The sequence below is a fragment of the Ascochyta rabiei genome, chromosome 6, assembly GCF_004011695.2.
Source record: "Ascochyta rabiei chromosome 6, complete sequence".
NCBI classification, from domain to species: Eukaryota; Fungi; Ascomycota; class Dothideomycetes; order Pleosporales; family Didymellaceae; genus Ascochyta; species Ascochyta rabiei.
The window spans coordinates 1191480-1212331 of NC_082410.1; the positions used below are offsets into that span (position 1 = coordinate 1191480).

At 59.2% G+C, this 20852-nt stretch overlaps 10 protein-coding genes across 10 annotated transcripts, besides 8 other annotated features; 8 read left to right on the forward strand and 2 right to left on the reverse strand.

Moving 5' to 3' along the window:
- Positions 1–13: 13 nt before the first annotated feature.
- On the forward strand, positions 14–1248 carry EKO05_0004285 (Deoxyribose-phosphate aldolase; the record flags this gene model as incomplete). The annotated part of the gene is made up of 2 exons (XM_038938830.1): positions 14–373; positions 448–1248. The coding sequence occupies 2 exons, from the start codon at positions 14–16 to the stop codon at positions 1246–1248; spliced, it is 1161 nt and encodes a 386-aa protein (XP_038800095.1).
- Positions 748–773: a tandem repeat.
- Positions 1249–3065: 1817 nt separating the features above from the next.
- Positions 3066–3122: a tandem repeat.
- Positions 3123–4010: 888 nt separating this feature from the next.
- EKO05_0004286 (uncharacterized protein) lies at positions 4011–5371 on the forward strand (the record flags this gene model as incomplete). Its single annotated transcript, XM_038938823.1, has 2 exons — positions 4011–4565; positions 4616–5371. The coding sequence occupies 2 exons, from the start codon at positions 4011–4013 to the stop codon at positions 5369–5371; spliced, it is 1311 nt and encodes a 436-aa protein (XP_038800096.1).
- Positions 5372–6022: 651 nt separating this feature from the next.
- EKO05_0004287 (uncharacterized protein) lies at positions 6023–7225 on the reverse strand (the record flags this gene model as incomplete). Its single annotated transcript, XM_038939006.1, has 2 exons — positions 6023–6782; positions 6834–7225. The coding sequence occupies 2 exons, from the start codon at positions 7223–7225 to the stop codon at positions 6023–6025; spliced, it is 1152 nt and encodes a 383-aa protein (XP_038800097.1).
- Positions 7226–8442: 1217 nt separating this feature from the next.
- On the reverse strand, positions 8443–9156 carry EKO05_0004288 (uncharacterized protein; the record flags this gene model as incomplete). Its single annotated transcript, XM_038945548.1, has 1 exon — positions 8443–9156. The coding sequence occupies one exon, from the start codon at positions 9154–9156 to the stop codon at positions 8443–8445; it is 714 nt and encodes a 237-aa protein (XP_038800098.1).
- A 2704-nt stretch (positions 9157–11860) lies between these two features.
- Positions 11861–11900: a tandem repeat.
- Positions 11901–11947: a tandem repeat.
- A 19-nt stretch (positions 11948–11966) lies between these two features.
- Positions 11967–12056: a tandem repeat.
- Positions 12057–12130: 74 nt separating this feature from the next.
- EKO05_0004289 (uncharacterized protein) lies at positions 12131–15595 on the forward strand (the record flags this gene model as incomplete). The annotated part of the gene is made up of 1 exon (XM_038945549.1): positions 12131–15595. One exon carries the CDS (start codon positions 12131–12133, stop codon positions 15593–15595), a length of 3465 nt encoding a protein of 1154 aa, XP_038800100.1.
- Positions 14153–14188: a tandem repeat.
- A 357-nt stretch (positions 15596–15952) lies between the features above and the next one.
- On the forward strand, positions 15953–17623 carry EKO05_0004290 (uncharacterized protein; the record flags this gene model as incomplete). Its single annotated transcript, XM_038938677.2, has 2 exons — positions 15953–17314; positions 17369–17623. The coding sequence occupies 2 exons, from the start codon at positions 15953–15955 to the stop codon at positions 17621–17623; spliced, it is 1617 nt and encodes a 538-aa protein (XP_038800101.2).
- A 159-nt stretch (positions 17624–17782) lies between these two features.
- Positions 17783–18565, forward strand: EKO05_0004291 (uncharacterized protein; the record flags this gene model as incomplete). Its single annotated transcript, XM_059636354.1, has 1 exon — positions 17783–18565. One exon carries the CDS (start codon positions 17783–17785, stop codon positions 18563–18565), a length of 783 nt encoding a protein of 260 aa, XP_059492337.1.
- A 27-nt stretch (positions 18566–18592) lies between these two features.
- On the forward strand, positions 18593–18862 carry EKO05_0004292 (uncharacterized protein; the record flags this gene model as incomplete). The annotated part of the gene is made up of 1 exon (XM_038945550.1): positions 18593–18862. The coding sequence occupies one exon, from the start codon at positions 18593–18595 to the stop codon at positions 18860–18862; it is 270 nt and encodes an 89-aa protein (XP_038800102.1).
- Positions 18863–18864: 2 nt separating this feature from the next.
- EKO05_0004293 (uncharacterized protein) lies at positions 18865–19038 on the forward strand (the record flags this gene model as incomplete). Its single annotated transcript, XM_059636355.1, has 1 exon — positions 18865–19038. One exon carries the CDS (start codon positions 18865–18867, stop codon positions 19036–19038), a length of 174 nt encoding a protein of 57 aa, XP_059492338.1.
- A 1029-nt stretch (positions 19039–20067) lies between these two features.
- Positions 20068–20118: a tandem repeat.
- A 122-nt stretch (positions 20119–20240) lies between these two features.
- Positions 20241–20800, forward strand: EKO05_0004294 (uncharacterized protein; the record flags this gene model as incomplete). The annotated part of the gene is made up of 3 exons (XM_059636356.1): positions 20241–20506; positions 20552–20707; positions 20761–20800. 3 exons carry the CDS (start codon positions 20241–20243, stop codon positions 20798–20800), a joined length of 462 nt encoding a protein of 153 aa, XP_059492339.1.
- Positions 20289–20313: a tandem repeat.
- Positions 20801–20852: the final 52 nt, after the last annotated feature.

Below are 20852 nucleotides of genomic sequence, written 5' to 3' on the forward strand. Positions count from 1 at the left end.
AGCAATATCCACCATGTCCGCCGCAGCCGAGAACCCCCATCCCATCCCACTGACTGAATCCGAGGTCTTGATCCGTGGCTTCCTGGCAGCCAACCCTGCGCTTGACGCCGAGCTGGGCTCTATTGAAATCATGACCGACCGCTACACGAACGAGGAGTGGGCCGCGCAGATTGCGGAAACGCAGAAGGCGGTGCTGAAAGAGGTGGAGAGTGGAGAGAGGGCGAAGAAGGTGTACGCGGGGCCGAGGATGCGCGACGGGGGCGAGGCGCTGAAGGAGCTGGCTAAGACGGTGGACCACACGGTCCTCAAGCTCGATGCAACGAGCACGCAGATTGACAGCTTGTGCAGTGAGGCCAGGACCGAGGACTTCAAGGTGTGTAGCCAGCATGGACTGATTTGGAATTCATCTGCGAGCGCACTTGAAGCAAGGAAACTGACATTCTCCAGTCCGTCTGCGTCCGCTTGAACTGGGTACGACGCTGCGTCGCCAACCTCAGAGGCTCGTCCGTCGTCGTAGCAGCCGTCGTCGGCTTCCACGAAGGCACCCAGGATACGTACTCCAAGCTGCGCGAAGCGCGAGCCTGCGTCGCCGCGGGAGCCTCTGAGCTCGACCTGGTGCTCAACCACTCCCTCCTAACCAAGCACAACAAGCCCGCGTCCCCCCAGCTCATCCGCAGCCACGACTCAGCCATCGACAGCATCACGGCCGCCAACACGGCCGCCAACGCCGCCTCCACCACAGGCAGTGACGACAACGACGACGACGACGACGAGATCCCGGACTACAGCACCCTCTACCGCGAGCTGGCGAGCATCCGCTCCCTCTGCCCCTCGCCCGTGGTGATCAAGTTGATTCTCGAGACCTCGCAGCTCAGCCCCCAGCAGATCCTGGCCGCCTCGCACCTCGCAGCGGCCGCGAACCTGGACTTCATCAAGACGTCGACAGGCTTCAACGGGCCCGGCGCGTCGCTGCCCAACGTGCAGCTCATGGTCGGCGCGGCAGAGTACTTGCACAAGACGGGCGTGAGCAGGCGGCAGATGCAAGTCAAGGCGTCCGGCGGCGTCAGGAGTCTCGAGGACGCGGTCAAGATGCTGGAGGCTGGAGCCACGAGACTGGGCACTAGCAGTGGGCTGTGGATTATGCAGCAGGCGAGGGAGAAGGTCGAGCAGGGTAGGGAGGGGAAGGGTGCGAGTAGGCCGGCCGCGACGAGGCTGTATACTGATGATTCGGTGAGTGGAGGGTACTAGACGTGGAAGAGGTGGATGAAACAATTCGATGAGCTATTTTCCCACTCCTTCTGTCGTGTGGTCGGTATTAGATCGAGTCGCCTTACCCGGACCTCGTTTTCGGATTCAGAAGACCGCAGTTCTCAATTCAGTCTCTACGTCCGTGTTGCCACGAAAGGCTGGAACCCATGCTCAGCTCCGACCGTGTCTCTCCTCCACATCCCGCAAGTGACAACGTCAAGTTGGTGGCTCGCCTGATTTGAGCACGGAATGCTAGCTCCGGCAGGAGAACCACTGGCGCTTCAGCAGCGTCCGAGCTCGACGGAGCAAGGATGCAGAGTGACTGCTAGTCGGCCAAGACAGCTTCGTCGCGTTGTTGTTCAGACTTCACGAGGTACATAGAGGACACCGATAACGTGATGGCGAGTAGACGCGTGCCGAAAGCACTGCTGGGATGTTCGTCGCTACCTCAGCGGTGGATGTCTGCGCTGCCCCGGTTGTAGCCTTGTAGCTTTTCCCCAGAGCGACGTCCCGCTGGTGTGGTTAGTGCACAGCGACCCACAGCACCACTTTCCCCATGTCGCGTGCCGACCTCATCGTGTGACGGGTCGTCACCAACAGCATCAAAGTCTGTGCAAGTCGTGGTCATATGCAGATACGAGAGCTTGGCTGTGCGGATTCGAAGGAGCGCACCGGCTGTACTGTGTTTACCCTGAGGTTGGCTTCGCTTCGCCACGATAGGTGAGACTCTCAGAGACGCACCTCGTACCTGAATCCCTCCGTGTTCCTATAGCCGCAGTGGCGCTTCTCGGCGTGACCGAGGTACGAAGCAATGTCAGTGTTAAGAGCCGGGGTGGCTAAACTGCAATTTACCCCAGAATTGGATGTGCGCGCTTGAGCTCCCATAGCCGTCCATGCCGCAGGTGTCCAGACCTGGTGTCTTGCGGGATTGACGCCATGCAAGTTGGCGGCGCTGTCGACTCGGTTACTGATGTAATCACCCACGCAGAGAGAGGGGCCGATTGGAATCGTACGGACGAATACTCGCAGCACCGTCCATAAGAGGGTCGGCGAAGTACTTGTAGAAGCAGGCAGCGCATACCTAGCCCCGAGAGTATTGGACACGTGCGGAATGTGACTGCGGTAGCGAATGGCTGACAGACTTGAAATGAGTAGTAGCCGGTGGGTGGTAGGAAACCTGACATGTCGAGGCTCGAGCCTTCGTACGCAACGATCTAGCAGCCATGACCTGCATGGAGCGTGGCTCTGCCGCAACTGCACCTCGTTTCACACGCGCGGACAGAATGAGAACCTAGCCGGGAATTTTGCAACGTCGAGCAAGCCGTCATCTTACAGGCCGGCCTACGAGCGGTGTTGGATGCCTGATGGGCCGATGTAGAGGCTGGAAATCTCAACCACGAAAGATGTCCCCGCAGCGCATCGACCTCGTCCTGGTCCGACGTGCGCTTCAGTCGTCAGCATGTCGCAAGCCCATGGCATCCCCGTGCAGCCGCGGACGCCTTGGACGCAAAAGGGCGTGCTTCCCTGCGCATTTCGGAATGTCGCAATGCACGGAAGAGAGATCGGTAGCTGTGTCTGCTGGGGTCATTGGCAGCGAGGCTGTGTAGCGGTAACGCACGGATCCAGACGCGCGACAGAGTGATCCGGTCCATGCCAGACGTGGATTCACCCTGGGGATGCTCGTGAAGGATTGGCCAAGCAATCCCCCACAATCAGCTAACAAGAAGCACTTCGGAGCCAAGCACCGAGGCCCCGCACAGGAACCATTCACGATCGTGACACTCATTCACCGCGCCGTGTTATGGGGAGGAAGTTCGACGACCACCACCACCACGCAACCACACAACCACAAAACCACACAACCACTCAACCACTCAACGTCTATCGTGAACTGCCAGCTGCGAACGTGCATCAACGTGCATGATGGCGCGGCTGGCCCCGCCCTGAGCAGCGCTGCTCCTCGATCCGTTGGGAGCTGCAGACATGCTGGCGCGTTTACACATGGTGGCTGCGGCCTTGCTTCTCTTGCCAACGCTATCGGCCCTTGAGATCCATCATGCGACATTAGCCCAGTTCGCTCTCGACGGCCCACCCCAACTGCCCTGCGAGCCTGGAGATCGGCGTGTGGGTACGGCGTCCCCGTCCAGACGGGCAGCAATGCTCGACGCCCATCCTGATCGACGTCCCTCGACTCGCTCCGTGTCAAGGCGTCTTCGCAACGAGAGACGATTCGGCTGGCTGTAGTAGTATACCGGCTGACAGCGCGCCGAGGGCCCCCTGACCACGCCTCACCTTGAACCCTGTCCGGGGCAAGCTACCTAGCAGCCGTCAAGCAAGCCGCACCCGCATGCTCGCTAGTCTCGTTTCTTGCCCAAGTCAGCGGCAGACTGGAGATTCATCCCCTTATTATGGCAGACTTCTCCACTGAACTAGGTTCTCACCGCTCGTCTTAGCCATTTCTTCTTCTGCTTTTCTACTCCAATATCCTCTCAGCGCCAAAGGGTCCACCGCCACGGAAGACACGTCTGGAGCCACCCACTCCTTGTATACTGCTGCACGCCACATCGGTCCCGCGACGAAGAACCCCTTCGTACTGTCCTCCCGTTTGGCACGTACCAGTCTATCCGGCCGACTTGATACTGAACCTGTTGCTCCATCGCTTTGTTCTGCACAATGTCTTGAAGGCCGCGAGTCAGGACAACCTTCATCACTGATCTTCACAACGTTCCTTTCGAGATACCCAAACGCAGTCAACTCCCACCATGGCAGCCTTCGACACAGCACCCAGGCACGTGCTGGAGAAGCGGTACTTCGCCTACCCAGACAGCCTGGATCCGCTCACACCCGTCTACCGCACCGGTCTGATCCCCGTCACCATCTTCGCCATGATGTCCCTCATCGGCGTGACAGCCCTGCTCGTCTTCATCACGCACCGCCTGATCAGCTGGCGGAAACACTACCGGGAGTATGTGGGGTACAACCAATACGTGATCCTGATCTACAACCTGCTGCTCGCGGACCTGCAGCAGGCCATCGCCTTCGTCATGTCCTTCCACTGGCTGCGCATCAACAAGATCCTGGCCCCGACCGCGCCTTGCTTCCTGCAGGCGTGGTTCCTGCAGATTGGAGACGTCTCGAGCGGCTTCTTCGTCCTCGCCATTGCCGTCCACACTTGGCTGGGCGTGGTCAAGGGATACAAGATGCCGTACAGTTGGTTCATCGTCTCGATTCTAGCGCTGTGGGCCTTTGCTCTGATCTTGACGCTCCTGGGGCCCGTCATGCATCAGGACCGCTACTTCGCGCGCGCCGGTGGATGGGTGAGTAGCCTGCACCTCAAGCACGCTTCGCTGGCTGATGGTACATACAGTGCTGGGTCTCGGTTGAATACCAGGACGAACGACTGTGGCTGCACTACCTGTGGATCTTCATTGTCGAGTTCGGCACCATTGCCATCTACGGACACGTTTTTGTTCACCTGCGTGGCCGCATTCGAAGCATCATCAACAACGACACCACCAAGCTCATGCGCGCGACAAAGTTCATGGTCATGTACCCGGCCGTCTACGTGGTTCTCACTCTCCCTATCGCGGTCGGTCGTATGGTCGCCATGACCGGCACGCAGATGCCTGATGTATTCTTCTGCGTCGCCGGCTCGCTCCTCACCTCGTGCGGTTGGATCGACGCCCTGCTGTACGCCCTGACGCGCCGCATCCTCGTCACAAACGACATATCCACCGCGCAGTACAACCGCACGGTCGTAACCACCATCAACACGAACAACCCCGCCCGGCCCGGCGACGCTGAAGACTACGGCCTCGTGTCCATGGACAAGGAGACGGTGCCCGCGCGCTCCATCACCATCGTCGGCGGCAGCAACCGGCTGTCGCGCATGGTCGACCACCGCCGAGGACGCAGTCAAGCGCGGAAATCGCAGCTGGGCTCCCTGCGTGACGTCAGCCCCACAGGCAGCCAGGACTCGATCATCAAGACGACCTCGCTGACGGACGGGATCAAGGTCCAGGTCGAAACCAACATCCACGTCGAAACGGCGAGTGTAGACGGCGACACCATAACGCCGACAGGCGCAGAAAGCCATGGCCCCACGAGGCCGCATGCGCGGTGAAACGAGGCGGTGCGTAGGGCTGCGCCATTTGCCAGATCCCGAGTCCAGGGATCGCGGATTTGCGGAGGCGAAGGATGGTCCCGCGCGGGATCGCCGTTGCTCGGCGCATTGCAGTCCCCCAAGTCGGAAACCCCTTACTCAAGGGCTTGCTAGGTTGGAAGCGAAGCGACCTACTCACGACGAATGCATGTGGCATGTTTTCCTATTGTACAACAAGCGCGGAGTTGATTGGTGCTGAGGCGTTCCACTTTTCCTACGAAAATGTTTCTCATGCGGTGTGTGCTTACGGCTGGTGGGCGGATTTGTATAGTTGGATACCCCGAATCAAAAAGTGTTGCGAGTGCGACGATGTCCGTTGGTCGTGTCCTGTTCAAAAGACGTGTGACTGATACTGTGAGTGTGCCGTCGAGTATGCGTTGGAAGTGGATCGTGTTTTTGGTTCATGGTGCCTTTGTTGCGAACCTAGGCTGCATTCTGCACTCACAGAACTTGAAGCTTTGAGGCCTTGGCTATGCATGGATGGTGATTAATGTACGAGCAGGATAAGCGTTGGCCATCCCGTAGGGTGGGGCGCTGACAATGTCTCATGATAGAGCAGCAGCCAAGAACATGCCAGCCCTGATGGTGAATAGACTGGACGTCTACGGCAGCTCATCTCCCTTGCTTTCGACTGTGGTCTCGAAGCAGCTCGAGAGCATCGGTAGGTAGGATCTCGTCCTGATTAACGAGTCCAAAGGGGGAGTCAGGGTACGCATTGGCATGTCTTCTCTTAGGCCATGAATCTATTGTCTCTGAGGCGACTGGGAATTTTCGTAGTCTCATGCGTGGTTTCCGTGGTGGGAGTTTTGCTCTCAGGCTGCTCTTAGTATTGGCCAGCTCCTGTTCGAGATCCGAAGCCTTCTCCTTCCAACGGCGCAGCTCGGGCTCACGCCCTCCTGCATCGGGATGCGCAGCTCCCAAGGCAATCTCTGCGGCAGGCCCTTCCATGATTGCCGTCGTCTGTTCGATCTTCTGGATCCTGTCATACACCCAAGCCAGGTAGTCGCCGAGGTGCTTTCGGCGTGAAGCTGGAGACATGCGCTGAGATTGTTGCAGATTGATATGAAGCCTCAATCCATTGTCCGGGCGAACATTCGGCTGCAGAGTGCCCTCGTTCAAGGTGCCGCGGAATGTCTGCAAGCTAGCTAACAGTGGTGGGTTCCGCCTGAGATCCTCTTCGGCAGCGAGCATAGGGACCGCACGTTCATCCATGTCCACGGAATCGGGAAAGCCTCGTGTCGGATCTAAATGCAAGCAGATTGGATGGAAAGGCTGATCGGGAGCCAACAGCGTCTCCCCAGTCTGCGCATATCGAGCGTATGCGTGGAACCACCGAGTCCTCCGGGCCTCCTGTAGAGGCCAAAAGGCCTTTCTAACCACAGGCGTCGGTTAGTGACTTGCGAATGCTCTGAAAGTGACTCACTCGATGAGAACCAACTGCGCCTGGCCGTGCTTCGTCCTCCTGGAGGCTAAGCCGGCCTTTGCGTCGGAGGGGCTGCGCACAAAGTACGCTGCGATATTCATCAGTTGCTGGAACTCGTCATGGTCGTAAAAGTGACGTGCAACAAAGATGGAGCCGTCTTCAAAGTATGCCCAGCCTCGAGGCTGTAGGTATTCAGCCTCGAAGGTCGCCCTGTACAGGCTGCCCAGATTGACACCGTGCTGTGGGCTGCCATCAACTCTGCGCTTGGGCGCCAAACGCCACCTCAACGACTCCTGCCACGGCTGCAGGCTATAGAAGTTGCCCAGGTTGACGAAGTTCTGTACAACTGCGGTCTTGGAGGCGCGAGCCAGCTTACTTCGAGCACGACTCATGTCTACAGTCCGTAAACGAGGCTATACAGTCTGGCAGGCCCGCTGCTTCGCTTGCGAAAATGCCAATCTAACAATTCGACCAGGCTGCAGTGGTGTCACGGTCATTGTTGACACGAGACACTGTAGGCTGTACTGCTGGAACAGAGTGCGCCACGTAAACGAGACGGCGCTGGGGTCTCTTGAGCTCGTCTTGCTGGCTAGCGATGTGGCTATTCCGAGTCCATGGTAAGATCACCTGGTCGCGCTCTGCAGGTACGGGTGCGACGTCGTGTATTGGTGGTGGAGAAAGGATGCGCAACGCGGTTGCCATTAATCTCCGCGCATTGGCCCCAGGTCACACGTCACCCACGGTTCCACACCTCTGGGATCTACACTTGGAGTGCTCTTAAATCCACTTCGTTTTCGCTTCCTCTACTTTTCTAGCATTTTGCTCGCAGTCACAATCCTGCATAATCAAGACACAGCCGCGACGTGCAGACATGGATTTCGACGCTACTGGCCGAGCACACGACGACGTGTCGTATTCAGCGACATGAGCCGCGCTATTGCCTCGACCTGGACTGGGATGCGAGCGCCCAACTATGCAACTATGGAAGCAAGAGCATGGACATGTGGAGCCAGGGCGCATTGCCAGAAGCAGCATGCAATCGACTCCGAGGCTTACTCGCTGTCGCCCAACACGACCAGGCTGGCCGTTCACCGGCACCTTTTTGTTCCCAGCCCCCCCCCTGAACCTAGCCCAATCCGCTTGTGAGCAGCTTCGAGTGAGCCTGATGGGTTCTCGCAAACGAAAAGCGTGTCGACGTGTCAGCACGCTGCGCAGTACCTGGTGAGACGTGTCTGCGTCGAGGGGTGTGAAAGAGTCAGGTAGTCCGACTTGATGGCCGCCAGATAGCCTTGTCGCTGCTTAGCGTGATGCTCGCAGCCCTATCCGTCCGCTGGCTGCTGCCGGTAAGGCCGCCTGCCCTACATGCAATGCTATCGACGTCCTGCCCTACATGTAATGCTATCGACGTCCTGCCCTGCATGTAACGCTATCGACGCCCTGCCCTGCATGTAATGCTATCGACGCCCTGCCCTGCATGTAACGCTATCGACGCCCTGCCCTGCATGTAACGCTATCGACATCCTGCTCTACACGGTGAAGCTATCGGCATCTGCGATTCTGAGCCCGAGTGTGGGCAAGTCTGTCGCTCGTCAACGCCCCGCGAACAAGCTTAAGCGGCATCGACCTTATCTACAATACTGTCAATGGCCATGGATCGGGTAGAAGGTGTTGTTGGCGTTGGCGGCGCTTTCGACTCCGTCTTTGTACCGATGAATGGCTGCTGAGACGGCCGTTGCAGCTGCGGCGGCGGCGAAGTCAAGGAGTCGTTCCTGACACCATCCATGGGCGAATCGTCACCTTCAACAAACTCGTCGACCTCTCGCAACCAGTTCGTCTTCAAGACATCCATAGGAGGGTCCAAGTCTGTGGCCTTCCCACCTTTGCGCGCCTCGGCAGCCGTCATCTTTCGCTCGCCTCGCTTGTGCGGGTGGAAGTGCATCCTGCGGAGGTGTGAAGCAGCATTGTAGCATTCGTTATACCTCTTACCGGTCTGGCAGGCCTTGCAGTTTGCGAGGAACGACTTGTCCGGCGACGTGTCGATGGTTACCCAGACCTTGCGCGTCTTTCTGTGGACACGGTTGGTGTGACGTCGCAACTCATGCTCGCTCCGGAAGCCGTCGGGATAGTCTGAGCACAGCGGACACTTCAAGCGCAACACCTTCCGCGATGGAGTCTTGGAAGAACTGTGGAGGGTGGGAGAAGTGGGCGTGTGACTATGGACGGGAGCTACGGCGACCCCTTCCCTCGACATGGAGGGCGGCTCGACGGAATCACTGGTCTGGGTTGCTATCGAGATGGTGGAAGCTGGTGCTTCTTCTTTCATCCTTGCTCTTGTTCTCGTCGGAGGCATGAACGTATGGAGGCTCTCCAGATCCAGAAAGGCTATGGTAGAGCGCAGGGGGACGGATGTGGTAGTCGGTTTTCTTCTTTGGGTGGGGCCGGTTCCTCAAACGGCGACGAATGCGGATGGAGCCAGCGGTGGTGGGAGGTCGAGATGTCAGGAGGTTCAGTTGTGATTTCGAGTCGGTCTGAGGCGGGGGCCGGGCGTGCCAAATACACTTATGCAGCTGCCTGATAGACGGGGTTTTTGCTGGGGAGAGGTGGAGTGCGACAAGGCTGTGTTTTCAGCCGGCGTCAGCCTCGCACTTGCCATCTGAGTGGGCGGCTTTGCTGCAGCCACCACCTGAAAAGGCGAGCTGGACGCCTATTGGGCCCCTCGAGCTTCAGCTTGAACAAAGTCCTCGGGCCTGGCGCGAATCACGCAGGGCGACGCGTACAGCTTGGAGAAGGCTGCTTTTGCCGGGTTGGCCAGCTAATCAACAGGAAACGAGAACCCCCGTTCGAAACCTTGTGTCGGATCAGGCCGCCTTGAGCGACTGCAAAGTCTATCAACGCAAGGCTTGATGGCTGGCTGACTGGGGAGAGCGAGCTGTTGTGATGACGGCTTGGTCATGCTATCGCTATCCAGAGGTGCAGGTTCGCTAGTTTTGCAGCTAGGGCGTCGAGGACGACGTTGCATTCCAGTCGCACTGTCAACAGATGAACACATGCACCCCAACGCACCATCATCACGGCCATCATCGCGGCCACCAGCCAGCAGACACGTTCCGTTAGAATGTCGTTCTGACCTCTGAGATTCCCCTCCCTGTCCAGCCTCGCGGCCGATTACCGGACTATCCGCCTCGTTGCAAGCGGAGCCGAGTGGTCACGAATCAGCGCGCGGAAGGCTTGTTGATTTCACGAGAGTCGCCGACCACAGGCCCATTGGTGCTGCTGGTGCCGTCAAGTCAAGTGCGAGCCGATGGATCGCATCTGGATTTTGGCTCTCGCAGACCTCTCGATCGTGAACAGCCTTGCCGGTAGCCGGCCGCTCTTCGCTGCCACACCACGGTGCGAAGATGTTGCCCTTGTGAAGGTGGTGGGGCGCAATACGATTACACGAGAAGTGTTGAGCTGCTAACAGACACGTATCCGCCCTCTCGACACCAGAGTGATCCGGGATACGGTATATGGGCGTGACATCGGTCCCCCAGGATTCCGAGGCTGAGGACCAGCAGCTGCCACGGAACCTTGTTCGGCCTTGTCGTGGGATGGTGTTTAGAGACCGCTTCGAGGCCCTTGAACGCATGCCACAGGGAGCGCACTCAAGGCGGACGCCGGCTGACGACGTCTTCTGTTGGACGCCCGAGCCTTGGACTACTGCACGGCGCATGCCAGATGACGCCTTGCCTGGATCTATGCCGGATCACTGGACGCAAACCTCTCCTCTCCATGACAAAGGCCACGCTGACGTACAAGGCATACGGCAGCACGCAAAGGCACGGCTGCTGCTGCTTCGTAAGCCCTTGGCCTCACAAACGAAGACTCAGCGTTTCAGCTTTCTCACCGTGCTCGCTACCGTTTACCAGGTTGGGACGTATCAGCATGAAGGATGTACGGAAGCACGGTGAGATTGTCTTGAACGATCGAGGGGTTGTATTTGAGCACCAACATGATGACGGTGTGGTCCAAGGTTGGCTGGTTACTCTGTTTTGGTAACGTATGCTGTATTTGAGCATCAACGTGATGACGGTGTGGTCCAAGGTTGGCTGTTCACTCTGTTTTGGTAACGTACGCTGTATTTGAGCACCAACATGATGACGGTGTAGTCCAAGGTTGGCTGGTTACTCTGTTTTGGCAACGTACGCTGTATTTGAGCGCAGTGCAACCATGACCTGCCGTATCGATGCACCACCATGCGAGCAGACTGTGTGTCACCTAATGTGCTCTGCTTAAGCTACTCCAACTACTGGAAGACGCTTGTGGTTGGGAGGCCAGGCGCTCTGCAGTATATTGGACAGATTCAAGACGAGCCCTGTAAAGAACCAGCTCACATCACTCTTTCAGCTAGACAAGACCGACGTTTACAGCTTCCAGTGTGCAAGATGTGCTCACGCTCAGAGATGAACAGTCATCTTCCTCGAAGGAGATGCATATCTGCAGACAGTGTTCTTTGCCTATGCTGACCACGCCAGCTGAAGACGCCACTCATTCAACGGACAGCGGCCGCGCAGTAAAAGCTCGCTGCGGTTACGTGCAGGCTCGTTGGCGCAAGACAGTATCACAGTGCATGCTAGCGGTCGTAGTGGGACGATGGTGGACTACAAATGCGCAGGCGTGGACTGCTTTCCTGCGGGTGCTGTTTCGGTGGACTTGTCGTCTCGTCTCTTGCATCTGTCTGTCGTTGATCACGTGTGTGTATCACGGTGGGTGCCGTGTAGCTGGACATGTCACAGTACCATGGCACCGGGTCTGTTGAGCTGGGACAGCTCGCTCGTGCCAACGTGGTGTGGTAAGTGAGGCAGATGAGTGGAGGGAGGGCATGGGGCCAGTGACGTGCGAGGCAAGCGTCCGGGGTGCAGCCGATGTCGTGTCGACGCCGAACGGAACGCACGCCGAACGATGGCTTGCTGTGCACTCTGCAGCCTTTGCACGTCCGGCACGCCCTCGCTGCTTTGGCGCCTCTGCGGCCATTCCAGGAGACATTTGACGCTCGACGCTTGACGCTCGACGCTTGACGCTCGACGCCTGACTCTCGCCGCCTGACTCTCGACGCCTGACTCTCGACGCCTGACTCTCGCCGCCCACTGCTCGCCTGCACCTGCACCTGCACCTACACCTGCACCTACACCTGCACCTGCAACTGTGCCTGCACCGCGCCTGCACCGCGCCTGCACCTGCACCGCGCAGCCATCACACTCACCATGCGCCCCCCTCGGCGCAACAGCTAACACCGCCCACTCTCCACCCGCCCTACCATGTCAGCACCCTCCAGCGACGGCCGCCCCTCCTTCTCCTCCGAGCCGTCAGCCAGGTCGTCGCGCACCTTCGCCTCCAGCTCCAAGACGCCGCCCACGCACGTCGGCTATGGCGAGGGCGGCTCTTCACCGCGCCAGAGGAGCAGCAGAGACGCCAGCGCCGTCTCCCAGGGGTCAGGGAGCAGTCCGCTGGGCGCAGACGCCATTGACGAGCACGACTTTGCCCACCGCCGGCCGCGCGCGGGCAGGTCTGGCGGCGGCGGCTTCTTGCTGGACCCCGGCTTCCCCGGCCCTCGACACAGCGCCCGCCATGTCAAAACGCCTGACAGCAAGGGCAAGAGCAGGAGGACGACGTCGCCAGGCAGCTCGCCGCCGGCCGAGGCAGACCACCACGGCCGACTGCGCATGCCCAAGGCCAGAAGCAGCGTGCCCCCGCCGGCCGTCGACCCCAACCAGCTCGTGCACATGGCCCTGAACCTGAGCGAGAGCCGGCGCCGCAACATCAGCGCCTCGCAGCTGCTGGGCTCCCAGTCCAGGGCCCCGTCTGCCGCCCAGCGCGAGGGCAGCTTCTCCAACGCCGGCGTGGGCAGCAGCCTGAGGCAGTACCTGAACGAGCAGCGCAGGGTGTCGCGCAACATGTCCCCCATGGGCGGCAGAGGCTCGCCCTCGCGCCACATGTCCACGGGCATGCAGCGGAGCGCCTCCATGGCGCTGCCCACCTCCCAGGCCGCCAACCCCTCGCTCGCGACCCTCGTCCGACGAGACAAGGCACGCGCATACATTGAGCTTCGAGCAGAGTACATGCGCTTGCTGGAGCTCCTGCCGCCGCTCAAGGCAGACGCCCACGCCCCGGGCAACTTCATCTACTCGTCAAACGCCGTCCCCGGCAGCCCCACGGCACAGCTCACACGCACGCCGTCGTATGCCAACAAGCAGCACGACCTGGGCCGCCCCTACAACCCCATCCAGGCTCTCCGCAACCGCAGGAGCAGAGCGCGCGAGCGGCTCGCGCTTCCCCACGAGCCTGCACACTTTGCCGACATCGACCAGGTCCACGACTGGGTCGACCAGGTCGCCGAGCAGTCGGGAAAACCTGGGTACCGCCGAGAAGACGGCGTAGAGCTGCCAGCGCTGCACACGGACCACGAGACGCAGGCCCAACAAGCCAAACCCCCAAAGTCACACCAGGGCTGGAGCTTTACCCCAGAAGAGCTGCTCGCGGACGCATACTGGCTCGAGCACGGCGACAACAAGACCACCATCGAGGACCGCAACGGCCGCAAGATTTTTGCTCGGCGCGAGCCACCCAAGCCGCAGAAGCACGACTTTCTGTCACCACGACCCAGCAACGAGTACGCCGACAAGAGACGACGAAGCTGGGTGGATGGCCTGCCTGGCACCGCCGACAACACCGCCGACGAGAGCGAGCATGGCAGTGAGCGTGGCCGCAAGCGACGGCTGCTCCCCACCATCCGCGCCGACTCGCGACTCCGCAAGGGCAGGGGCAGTCCGCGGAAACACTCGGTCGGCTACAGCGAATCGTCCGACTCCGACATCGATGCACGTAGGACTCGAAAGTCGTTTGATGCCGAGCACAACACGGGCCCGCTCGCGCTGCAGATGAAGAAGAAGCTCGAGCTGCAGACCAAGGGCATCGACTCGAAAGCAGCGGCTACCTTTACGCCGGACACGCCCGACAAATGGGGGAAGGCCCTCGACGACGTCCCTGATGGAAAGGTGTCACGCAACTCGCTGGAAGTGCCTCGATTCGTGAGCAGCGCTGCGAGGATAGACCAGAATGCTGCGCTCAAGATGCCCCCCAGAAATCGCACGAACCCCCTGTCGCCCATCAAGTCGGCAGAACCGCGGTCGTCGATCGAAGAGGACAGCACCGCACCGAGTACGCCACTCTACGCAAAACACTTTCCACACATGGGAAGCGACCTGTCTCCACCGCCCAGCAGAGCGGGCTCAGATCTCGGCAAGGCCAAACGAAGCAAGTTGAACATCTTCCACTCTTCTCACGACCACGACGGCAAGCACGAGCACGAGACGGCAGGCCTCGACAAAAAGCAGGGTTCTCGACAGACGAGCGAGGAGCATCAGGAGTCGAGCAGCCGTGGGACCGCCATCTTCGCAGCACCCGGCGCGGTGAAGAACCTGCTCAGCCATCGCAAAGGCGACAGCGTCAGCAGCCTGCCGAGTCCAGACAAGCTGCGTCGCAGGGAGACTCAGGATGCCAAAGAGCCTCACTCTGCCGTGACGCGTTTCTTCAAGGGCGTGAAGCACGAAGGGACCAAGGTCGGCGACATCATCTTCAGACGAGACCGGGCAGACGACACAGACGCAAGCACCGTCTCCGACCGCAACTCGGTCGAATTTGACGACGACCGCCGACCCACTCTCTCACGGACCGTCACTTCGACCACAGCAGGCAGCGCCACCTCGGAGAAAGACGCGGGATATCATCTCCAGCTCCCCTCATTCCGTCCCGCCCACGCAGCGCTCAGCGACACCGACGATGCATCCGACCCCGAACACCACATATCACGCCAGTCCCGGGAACGCCGCACCGCTCGTTCCCCACGCATCGACCGACTCCTGCCGCCGCGCATGGACCTGGAGCGTGTGTCGTCAGCCTCTTCGGCGGCGACCCTCGGACCCGTCCGCAGCCGCGACCAAGACCACGTGCACAAGCAGCTTGCCCGCCCTGGCAGCGTGTTCCCAGGCGTTCCTCCGCCGACAGGCCTCAAGAACGCCCAAAACAGGCACCGCAGCACCTCTCGCCCCACTCTCGACGGCAAGCGACAATGGAGCATCGCGGACGGCGACGACGAGCAGCAGCGGGAGAAACGGCAGAACGTGGCCACCCAAGCAGACATCGCCCGCGTGCGCGCACTCTTCCTCTGCTCCGGCGTCAAAGCCAAGGAGATTGCTCGCCGCGCGCAGACGCCCAGCTCTCAAGCACCGCACTTCCTCACGCTCGCCGCAGAAACCGCAAAGGAGCAGCTCTTCCCGGTGCCGAGAAAGGAAGAGCACGTGCTCGCAGCTCGCATCCTCGTCCACGATCTCGAGCGCTCGACGTCTGCGCTGCACGCTGCGTGCGAGCAGTTCCGCTCCGGCACCATCAAAGACCTCAACACGCGCATCACGCACCTCCGAGACAGCATCGAGAGCGACCTCATGCCACGCATCTTGGAGAGCGGCGACAAAGCCGTGCACATCACCAGCGAAGTCTCGGGCCAGGGGCCGCTGCAGGTCAAGCAGATCAACGACGAGATCGACCGCATGCTGCGGCAGCGGAGACGCCACACGAGGTGGATCATGAGCTGGGGATGGTCGGCGGTCGAGTGGACGATTGTCGTTGCACTGCGGTTTGCCTCTATCCTCTTTGCCTTGTACGGACTGCTGAAGGGTGCTGTCGGCATGGTCTGGGGTGTCGTGAGGTGGTTGCTGTGGCTTTAGTTGCATGGACGGCGTTCACTTCATCTACGGCATTTGCCGTATTCACTGCATTGCTAGCATCGGCGTTGGTTGGATACCCCGGCCGTTATACCATATACTTGTAATCATAATAGAATTGGAGTCGTCATGCGGAAAAATTCCAAGCATTCCCCTACTCCTTCCACCGGGCCTTGCCTGTTCCTGACTCGTCTCGGCGCATGTTCCGCCGAACACGCTGCACATCACAACCGTGCACCCCCGCGATCTGGGGAGCATTTTGCGGAGACATGGAGGCAACGGTCGGCGGTCGCTGTTTAGTGCGAGGTAGGGAAGTATATTGGGTGCGAGTCGGCCGTGATGGCGAGTTCGACCGTCAAGATGCTGTTCTCCAAGAGTGCCGTGGCTCTCCTCGCCTTCGTCCCAGCCATCGCCGCATCGCCACTGCATCTCCGAGCTGAGAACTCGACGAAGCCCGTCGTCGCACTCGACTATGTCACCCTCCAGGGCGCCACGTCCTCGACCTACTACCTCACCTACTACCGCCGCATCCCTTTCGGCGCGTCGACAGCAGGCCCAAACCGCTTCCGCGCCCCCCAGCCCCCAGTCCCCATCACCAATGGCACCTACGACACCGATCGAGGGTTCGACATGTGCCCGCAGCGCACTGTGAACGGCTCCGAGGACTGTCTGTACTTGGGCGTGTACTCGCGCCCGTGGCAGCCAACTCGGAAATTACGGCCAGTGCTCCTCACCTTCTACGGTGGAGGCTTCATCCGTGGCAGCGCCGAGTTCAGCATCCCCCCGTCTGGCTATCCCGTCTTGAATGTGAGCGAGAGCAACGACTATGTCGTCGTGTACTCCAACTACCGCACCAACGTCTTCGGCTTTCTGCCGGGCAAGAAAGTCGCGCAGAGCAAAGAGGTGGACCTCAACACGGGGCTGCTGGACCAGCAGGCTGCGCTGCAGTGGATCCAGAAGTACATCCACCACTTTGGCGGTTCCAAGGACGACGTCACCATCTGGGGCCAGAGCGCTGGTGGTGGGAGCGTGGTCGCCCAGACGATCGCTACTGGCAACAGAGGGAAGAAGCTGTTCCACAAGGCGATGAGCAGCTCCCCGTTCTGGCCCAAGACGTACCGCTACGACAGCCCGGAGAATGAGGCGCTCTACCAGCAGGTCGTCACAGACGTAGGCTGCGCCAACAGCACCGACGAGATTGCGTGCCTCAAGACGGCAGACCTGCAGGCTCTGCGCGACAGCGCTTTCCGGCTCAGCACCAGCCTGCAGTACACAACCTCGTCGTTCACATTCGGCCCCATCATCGACGACTCGTTCCTCACCTCCCCCTTGAGCGAGGTTGTACGCAAGGGCAGGCTGAACGCGCCCACAGTCTTGACCAGCTACAACCTGCACGAAGGCGAGAACTTCGTCCCCCCAGGCTTCCAAAACGCAAAGACAGCAAGCGACGGCTTCAACTCGTCTACTGCCTCCTTCGACGCCTGGCTAACCGGCTTCCTGCCGGGGCTGCGCGAGAAGGACGTCCTCCAAGCAAAAACCCTATACCCCACCTCCGGCACCGCTGAGGAAATCCAGTGGAACACAACCTACATCCGCGCAGGGCTGCTGTACCGCGACCTCGTACTAGCCTGCCCGGCGTACTGGCTCAGCACCAAAGCCGCCAACGGATGGCTGATCGAATACACAATCTCGCCCGCCAAGCACGCCAGCGACACCATCTACGTAAGCCCCCCCCTCCACTCTCTGTCTGCGATGCACGCTAACACTCACGCGCAGTGGAACCAGCTCAACCCTGTGCAGACCTCCGACTCCCTCACGTACAGAGGCTACACGGGCGCCCTGGCCAGCTTCGTCCAGACGGGCGACCCTAACACGCACAAACTCACCAACGCGAGCGTCCCGTCGGTCCCTGCAGTACGCACGGGCTCGCAGTTTGTGGTCGCTGCGGACGGGTTGGGGCAGGGTAGGATCGCGCGGCTGCAGGAAAGGTGTGCGTTCTGGCTGGATGTGGGGAGGCGGGTGCCGATTTAAGGAGGTTGTTGGGATGAAATGGGATGAGTATGGCAGGGGAGGTGGGTGGTTTTCGAAGATGTGTACTGCAGCAACGACATCGCGTTTGCGTACACGGCCAGGTCAAGTGACTCTGGACATACTCCGCCTTCTCAGCCTTTGATAGTGATCACTCAATCGATGCTTCAACGATTGTTCGATGGCGTTCGCGTTATCGGCTCGAGCGCTGCGCTCGTCCAGGAGGGTCTCGTTGACAGTCTGCTGGCGAGCGGATGTGGTGTTTCTGGAAATTCGCTGAACACAGCCTGCACGTCTGTTCTGTATTTTCAGCGAGCGCGACGCCTCGCACCTTCACCTCTGTTGAGGTCTTGTTTGCCATGTCCGCACGAAACCGCGCATCGAGATCCTGCTGTTGCAAGAATCAGCAAGAAGATGAGCTTGTACCAGTGGACTTTGCACAGCGACTCAGCTCTGGCTGGGATCCATCACGACGTGCTCACTGCGTACATTCTGCACAACCCGACCCAGATCGCTGTGCAGGACACCAGTCTCAAGGCTGCCATGGACGGGTACCATGCGCGTAGTCGAGAGCATGCCTCCATCTATGTACGCCACCTGGCTGTGGGGCCAGACTCCGACAACCTCTCTGTCGACCAGGCGTGGAATATGGCTGTGGGCGCGAGGCAGTACGCGAACAGAGAGCCTGACAAGTGGCAAGAAGCGTCGAGAGTTGACAAGTCTCTGTACGGCGACGCCTGGCGATCGGCGCACAGCAAGCAAGGCTACCGCGCACTCATCACCAACAGCGACAATAAAGTTTCCTCTTTGAAGCACCCCGTCATGGTGACGTTTGCGGACGCTCTTGAGAAGATTATCAAGCAAGCCAGAGACGCCGGTCAGCCTCGCACTCGCTCACTGTACTACGTTAGGTACGCACTGGACGCGCACAGCCGCGAGAAGTAGCACTTGAAGAACGACCACCACTTCAACATGCTCATCCGGTTCGCGCAGGCAGTCCTGAATAGGTCAAACTGTTTCACTGGGTTCCCTGGGGCAGTCGACACCAAAGCCATCTGCTTGCTGTCTGACGACGAAGGCGCTTCCGTCGCCGAGCCACTCATCGCTCGCGCCATGTCCGCGTACCATTTCTACGGCGGTTTCAACATTCAACCCTGCGGCGCCAGCAGCGCCAGTGCGTACGGCAAGAACTGGTCCACGGCCAAGAAGGAGGCCTACTGGGAAGACGCTCGGAATGGCTAGACATGATGACGTTCTACGACCAGTATCTGGACGATGAACTCCCACGTCGCGAGGCGCTGCAGCAGCAGAAGTGGGCCAGAGAGAAGAAGGCATTGGTTGATAAGGACACAAAGCATAAGGAGACGAAGACGGCCTTGCAGGCCAAGCGTGATGCGATCAAAGAGCAGATGGACTAGGAGACGGTTAACAAGTATCCGTTTCTCCACAAGTACGCTGACAAGTTCGACGAACTCGACAAGTCTGCAGGCCATGCAGATAAGTAGACGCCTGCAGTATGTTAGCATGGCATACGAAAACACGATAGCTTGTACAACGTAGAACAATGCAGCAAATCTCATCTCTGCTCTGACGTCTATCTCACGATTGTGTCGCGTTCTGCCAGCCTCTAAATCCAAATTCGCAGCTGCAAAGTTATCGATATCAACAGCGTGAGTGACCTGAGCAAGTCTGAACATTGCGGGAGCTGGCTGCGTGGTGGCTGAACCTCTGACGTCTGCGTGCTGCCCGTGGCAGCCAACCAGACAGCACTTCGTCTGCGAGCCATATTCGGGATAATAGCTTCGAGCAAAAGATTAAGTTTGATCCAAAGAATGGTTCCCGAAAGTCTGGATATCGTAGAGCTCAGGTACATTAAGGCTGAAGCCGCGACAGCCCTACGCAGGCGGCGGGCCGGTGATGGAGCCGTTGGAATCGCGCCCCAAGCTCAGCGGGCCAGGAAGCTGAACATTATCATGACCGGGGGGCTATGTTAGCCCTCTGAGACTTTTCTGCGAGAGCCTGGAGGCCGCGTATACTCTGCTGTTCAAGTTCAGCAGCAGCCAAGCACCGTAGCCAGTAGTGTACGTCGCGGAATCGCGGAACTCCGCACCCAAAGGTCGCGGATAATCCCTTCCACCCATGAGCAGGAGATATGGGTCTTTGTATCGCCCTGAAGCACTTTGAAGGGCTGTGAGGCCACGGCCGTCTTGGCTTCGCGGTTTCGGCGTGCGGTGGGTGGCAGCTTCAACTCAGTTCGTGGCCGGCAGCCAGCGTCCAGTGTATGATTCACGTAGGTGTATGAAAACAGCATCGTCTGGAGTATATCGTGTGTTTGCTTTGAAAGTCTCCAACGTCACAACTGCATTCGCTGCGAGCAACATGTATATTTTCAAGCTTCGGCAACATCCGCTCTAGCCGTGAAAAGCCTAGCGTCATCTACCCTATGAACGTCACGACACCTTACGTCCCACACCTCACGACACTTCACGACACGATCATCTTCAAAAACTTGCGTGAACTTTGGACTGACGTCGTTCTCCTATAAGGCTATGGACGCCGTGTGTTGTCGTTTAGCCGGCGCCACCAGGCTGTCCTGCCTTCTAACGTGAAGTTCTGGACCATGTCAGCATCTGACATTACAAGATCACTCAGTGTTGATGACGGGATACTTCACCTTCACCTTCACCTTCACCGCCGCGGCACTAAGATTGTTTTGAGCCAAAGAGCAGAATGTGGTGAAAGAGAGCGGATCGCTGCGCAGCAAACATACGTATATAACGTTTGCCTGGGGTTTGCGCTTCATTCCTTCCACCGCAATACTCACCTCCAGTTCACCACGGCAAACGACGCAGATCGGTTTTCAGAGACAGAGGATGAGGAAGTCGAGTGAGTCGTAAGTCGAGTGCACTGGATGTCACTAACCGTGCCTAGGTCGGAAGTGATGAGCACCGGCAAAGATGAGTGGAACGAGGACCTCGCAGTCGATCTGAGCGACGGCGAGCTCGAGGACGGCCCAAATATTGTGTACGACCTCGTCAGACGCCTGGCCGGAACCACGGTTGAGGCTGAGGCGGGCTTTGAAGATATGCAAGAAAGCATCAGGACTTTCGATCAATGTCAGATGCTGACTTCCGGTTCAGAACTTCACGTAGAGCTGCCAGGGGAGGATCCATCACGTAAAGCTGCCAAGGGAGGAATGATTCGGATAGAACGTCCATTGACGAGGCTAAGC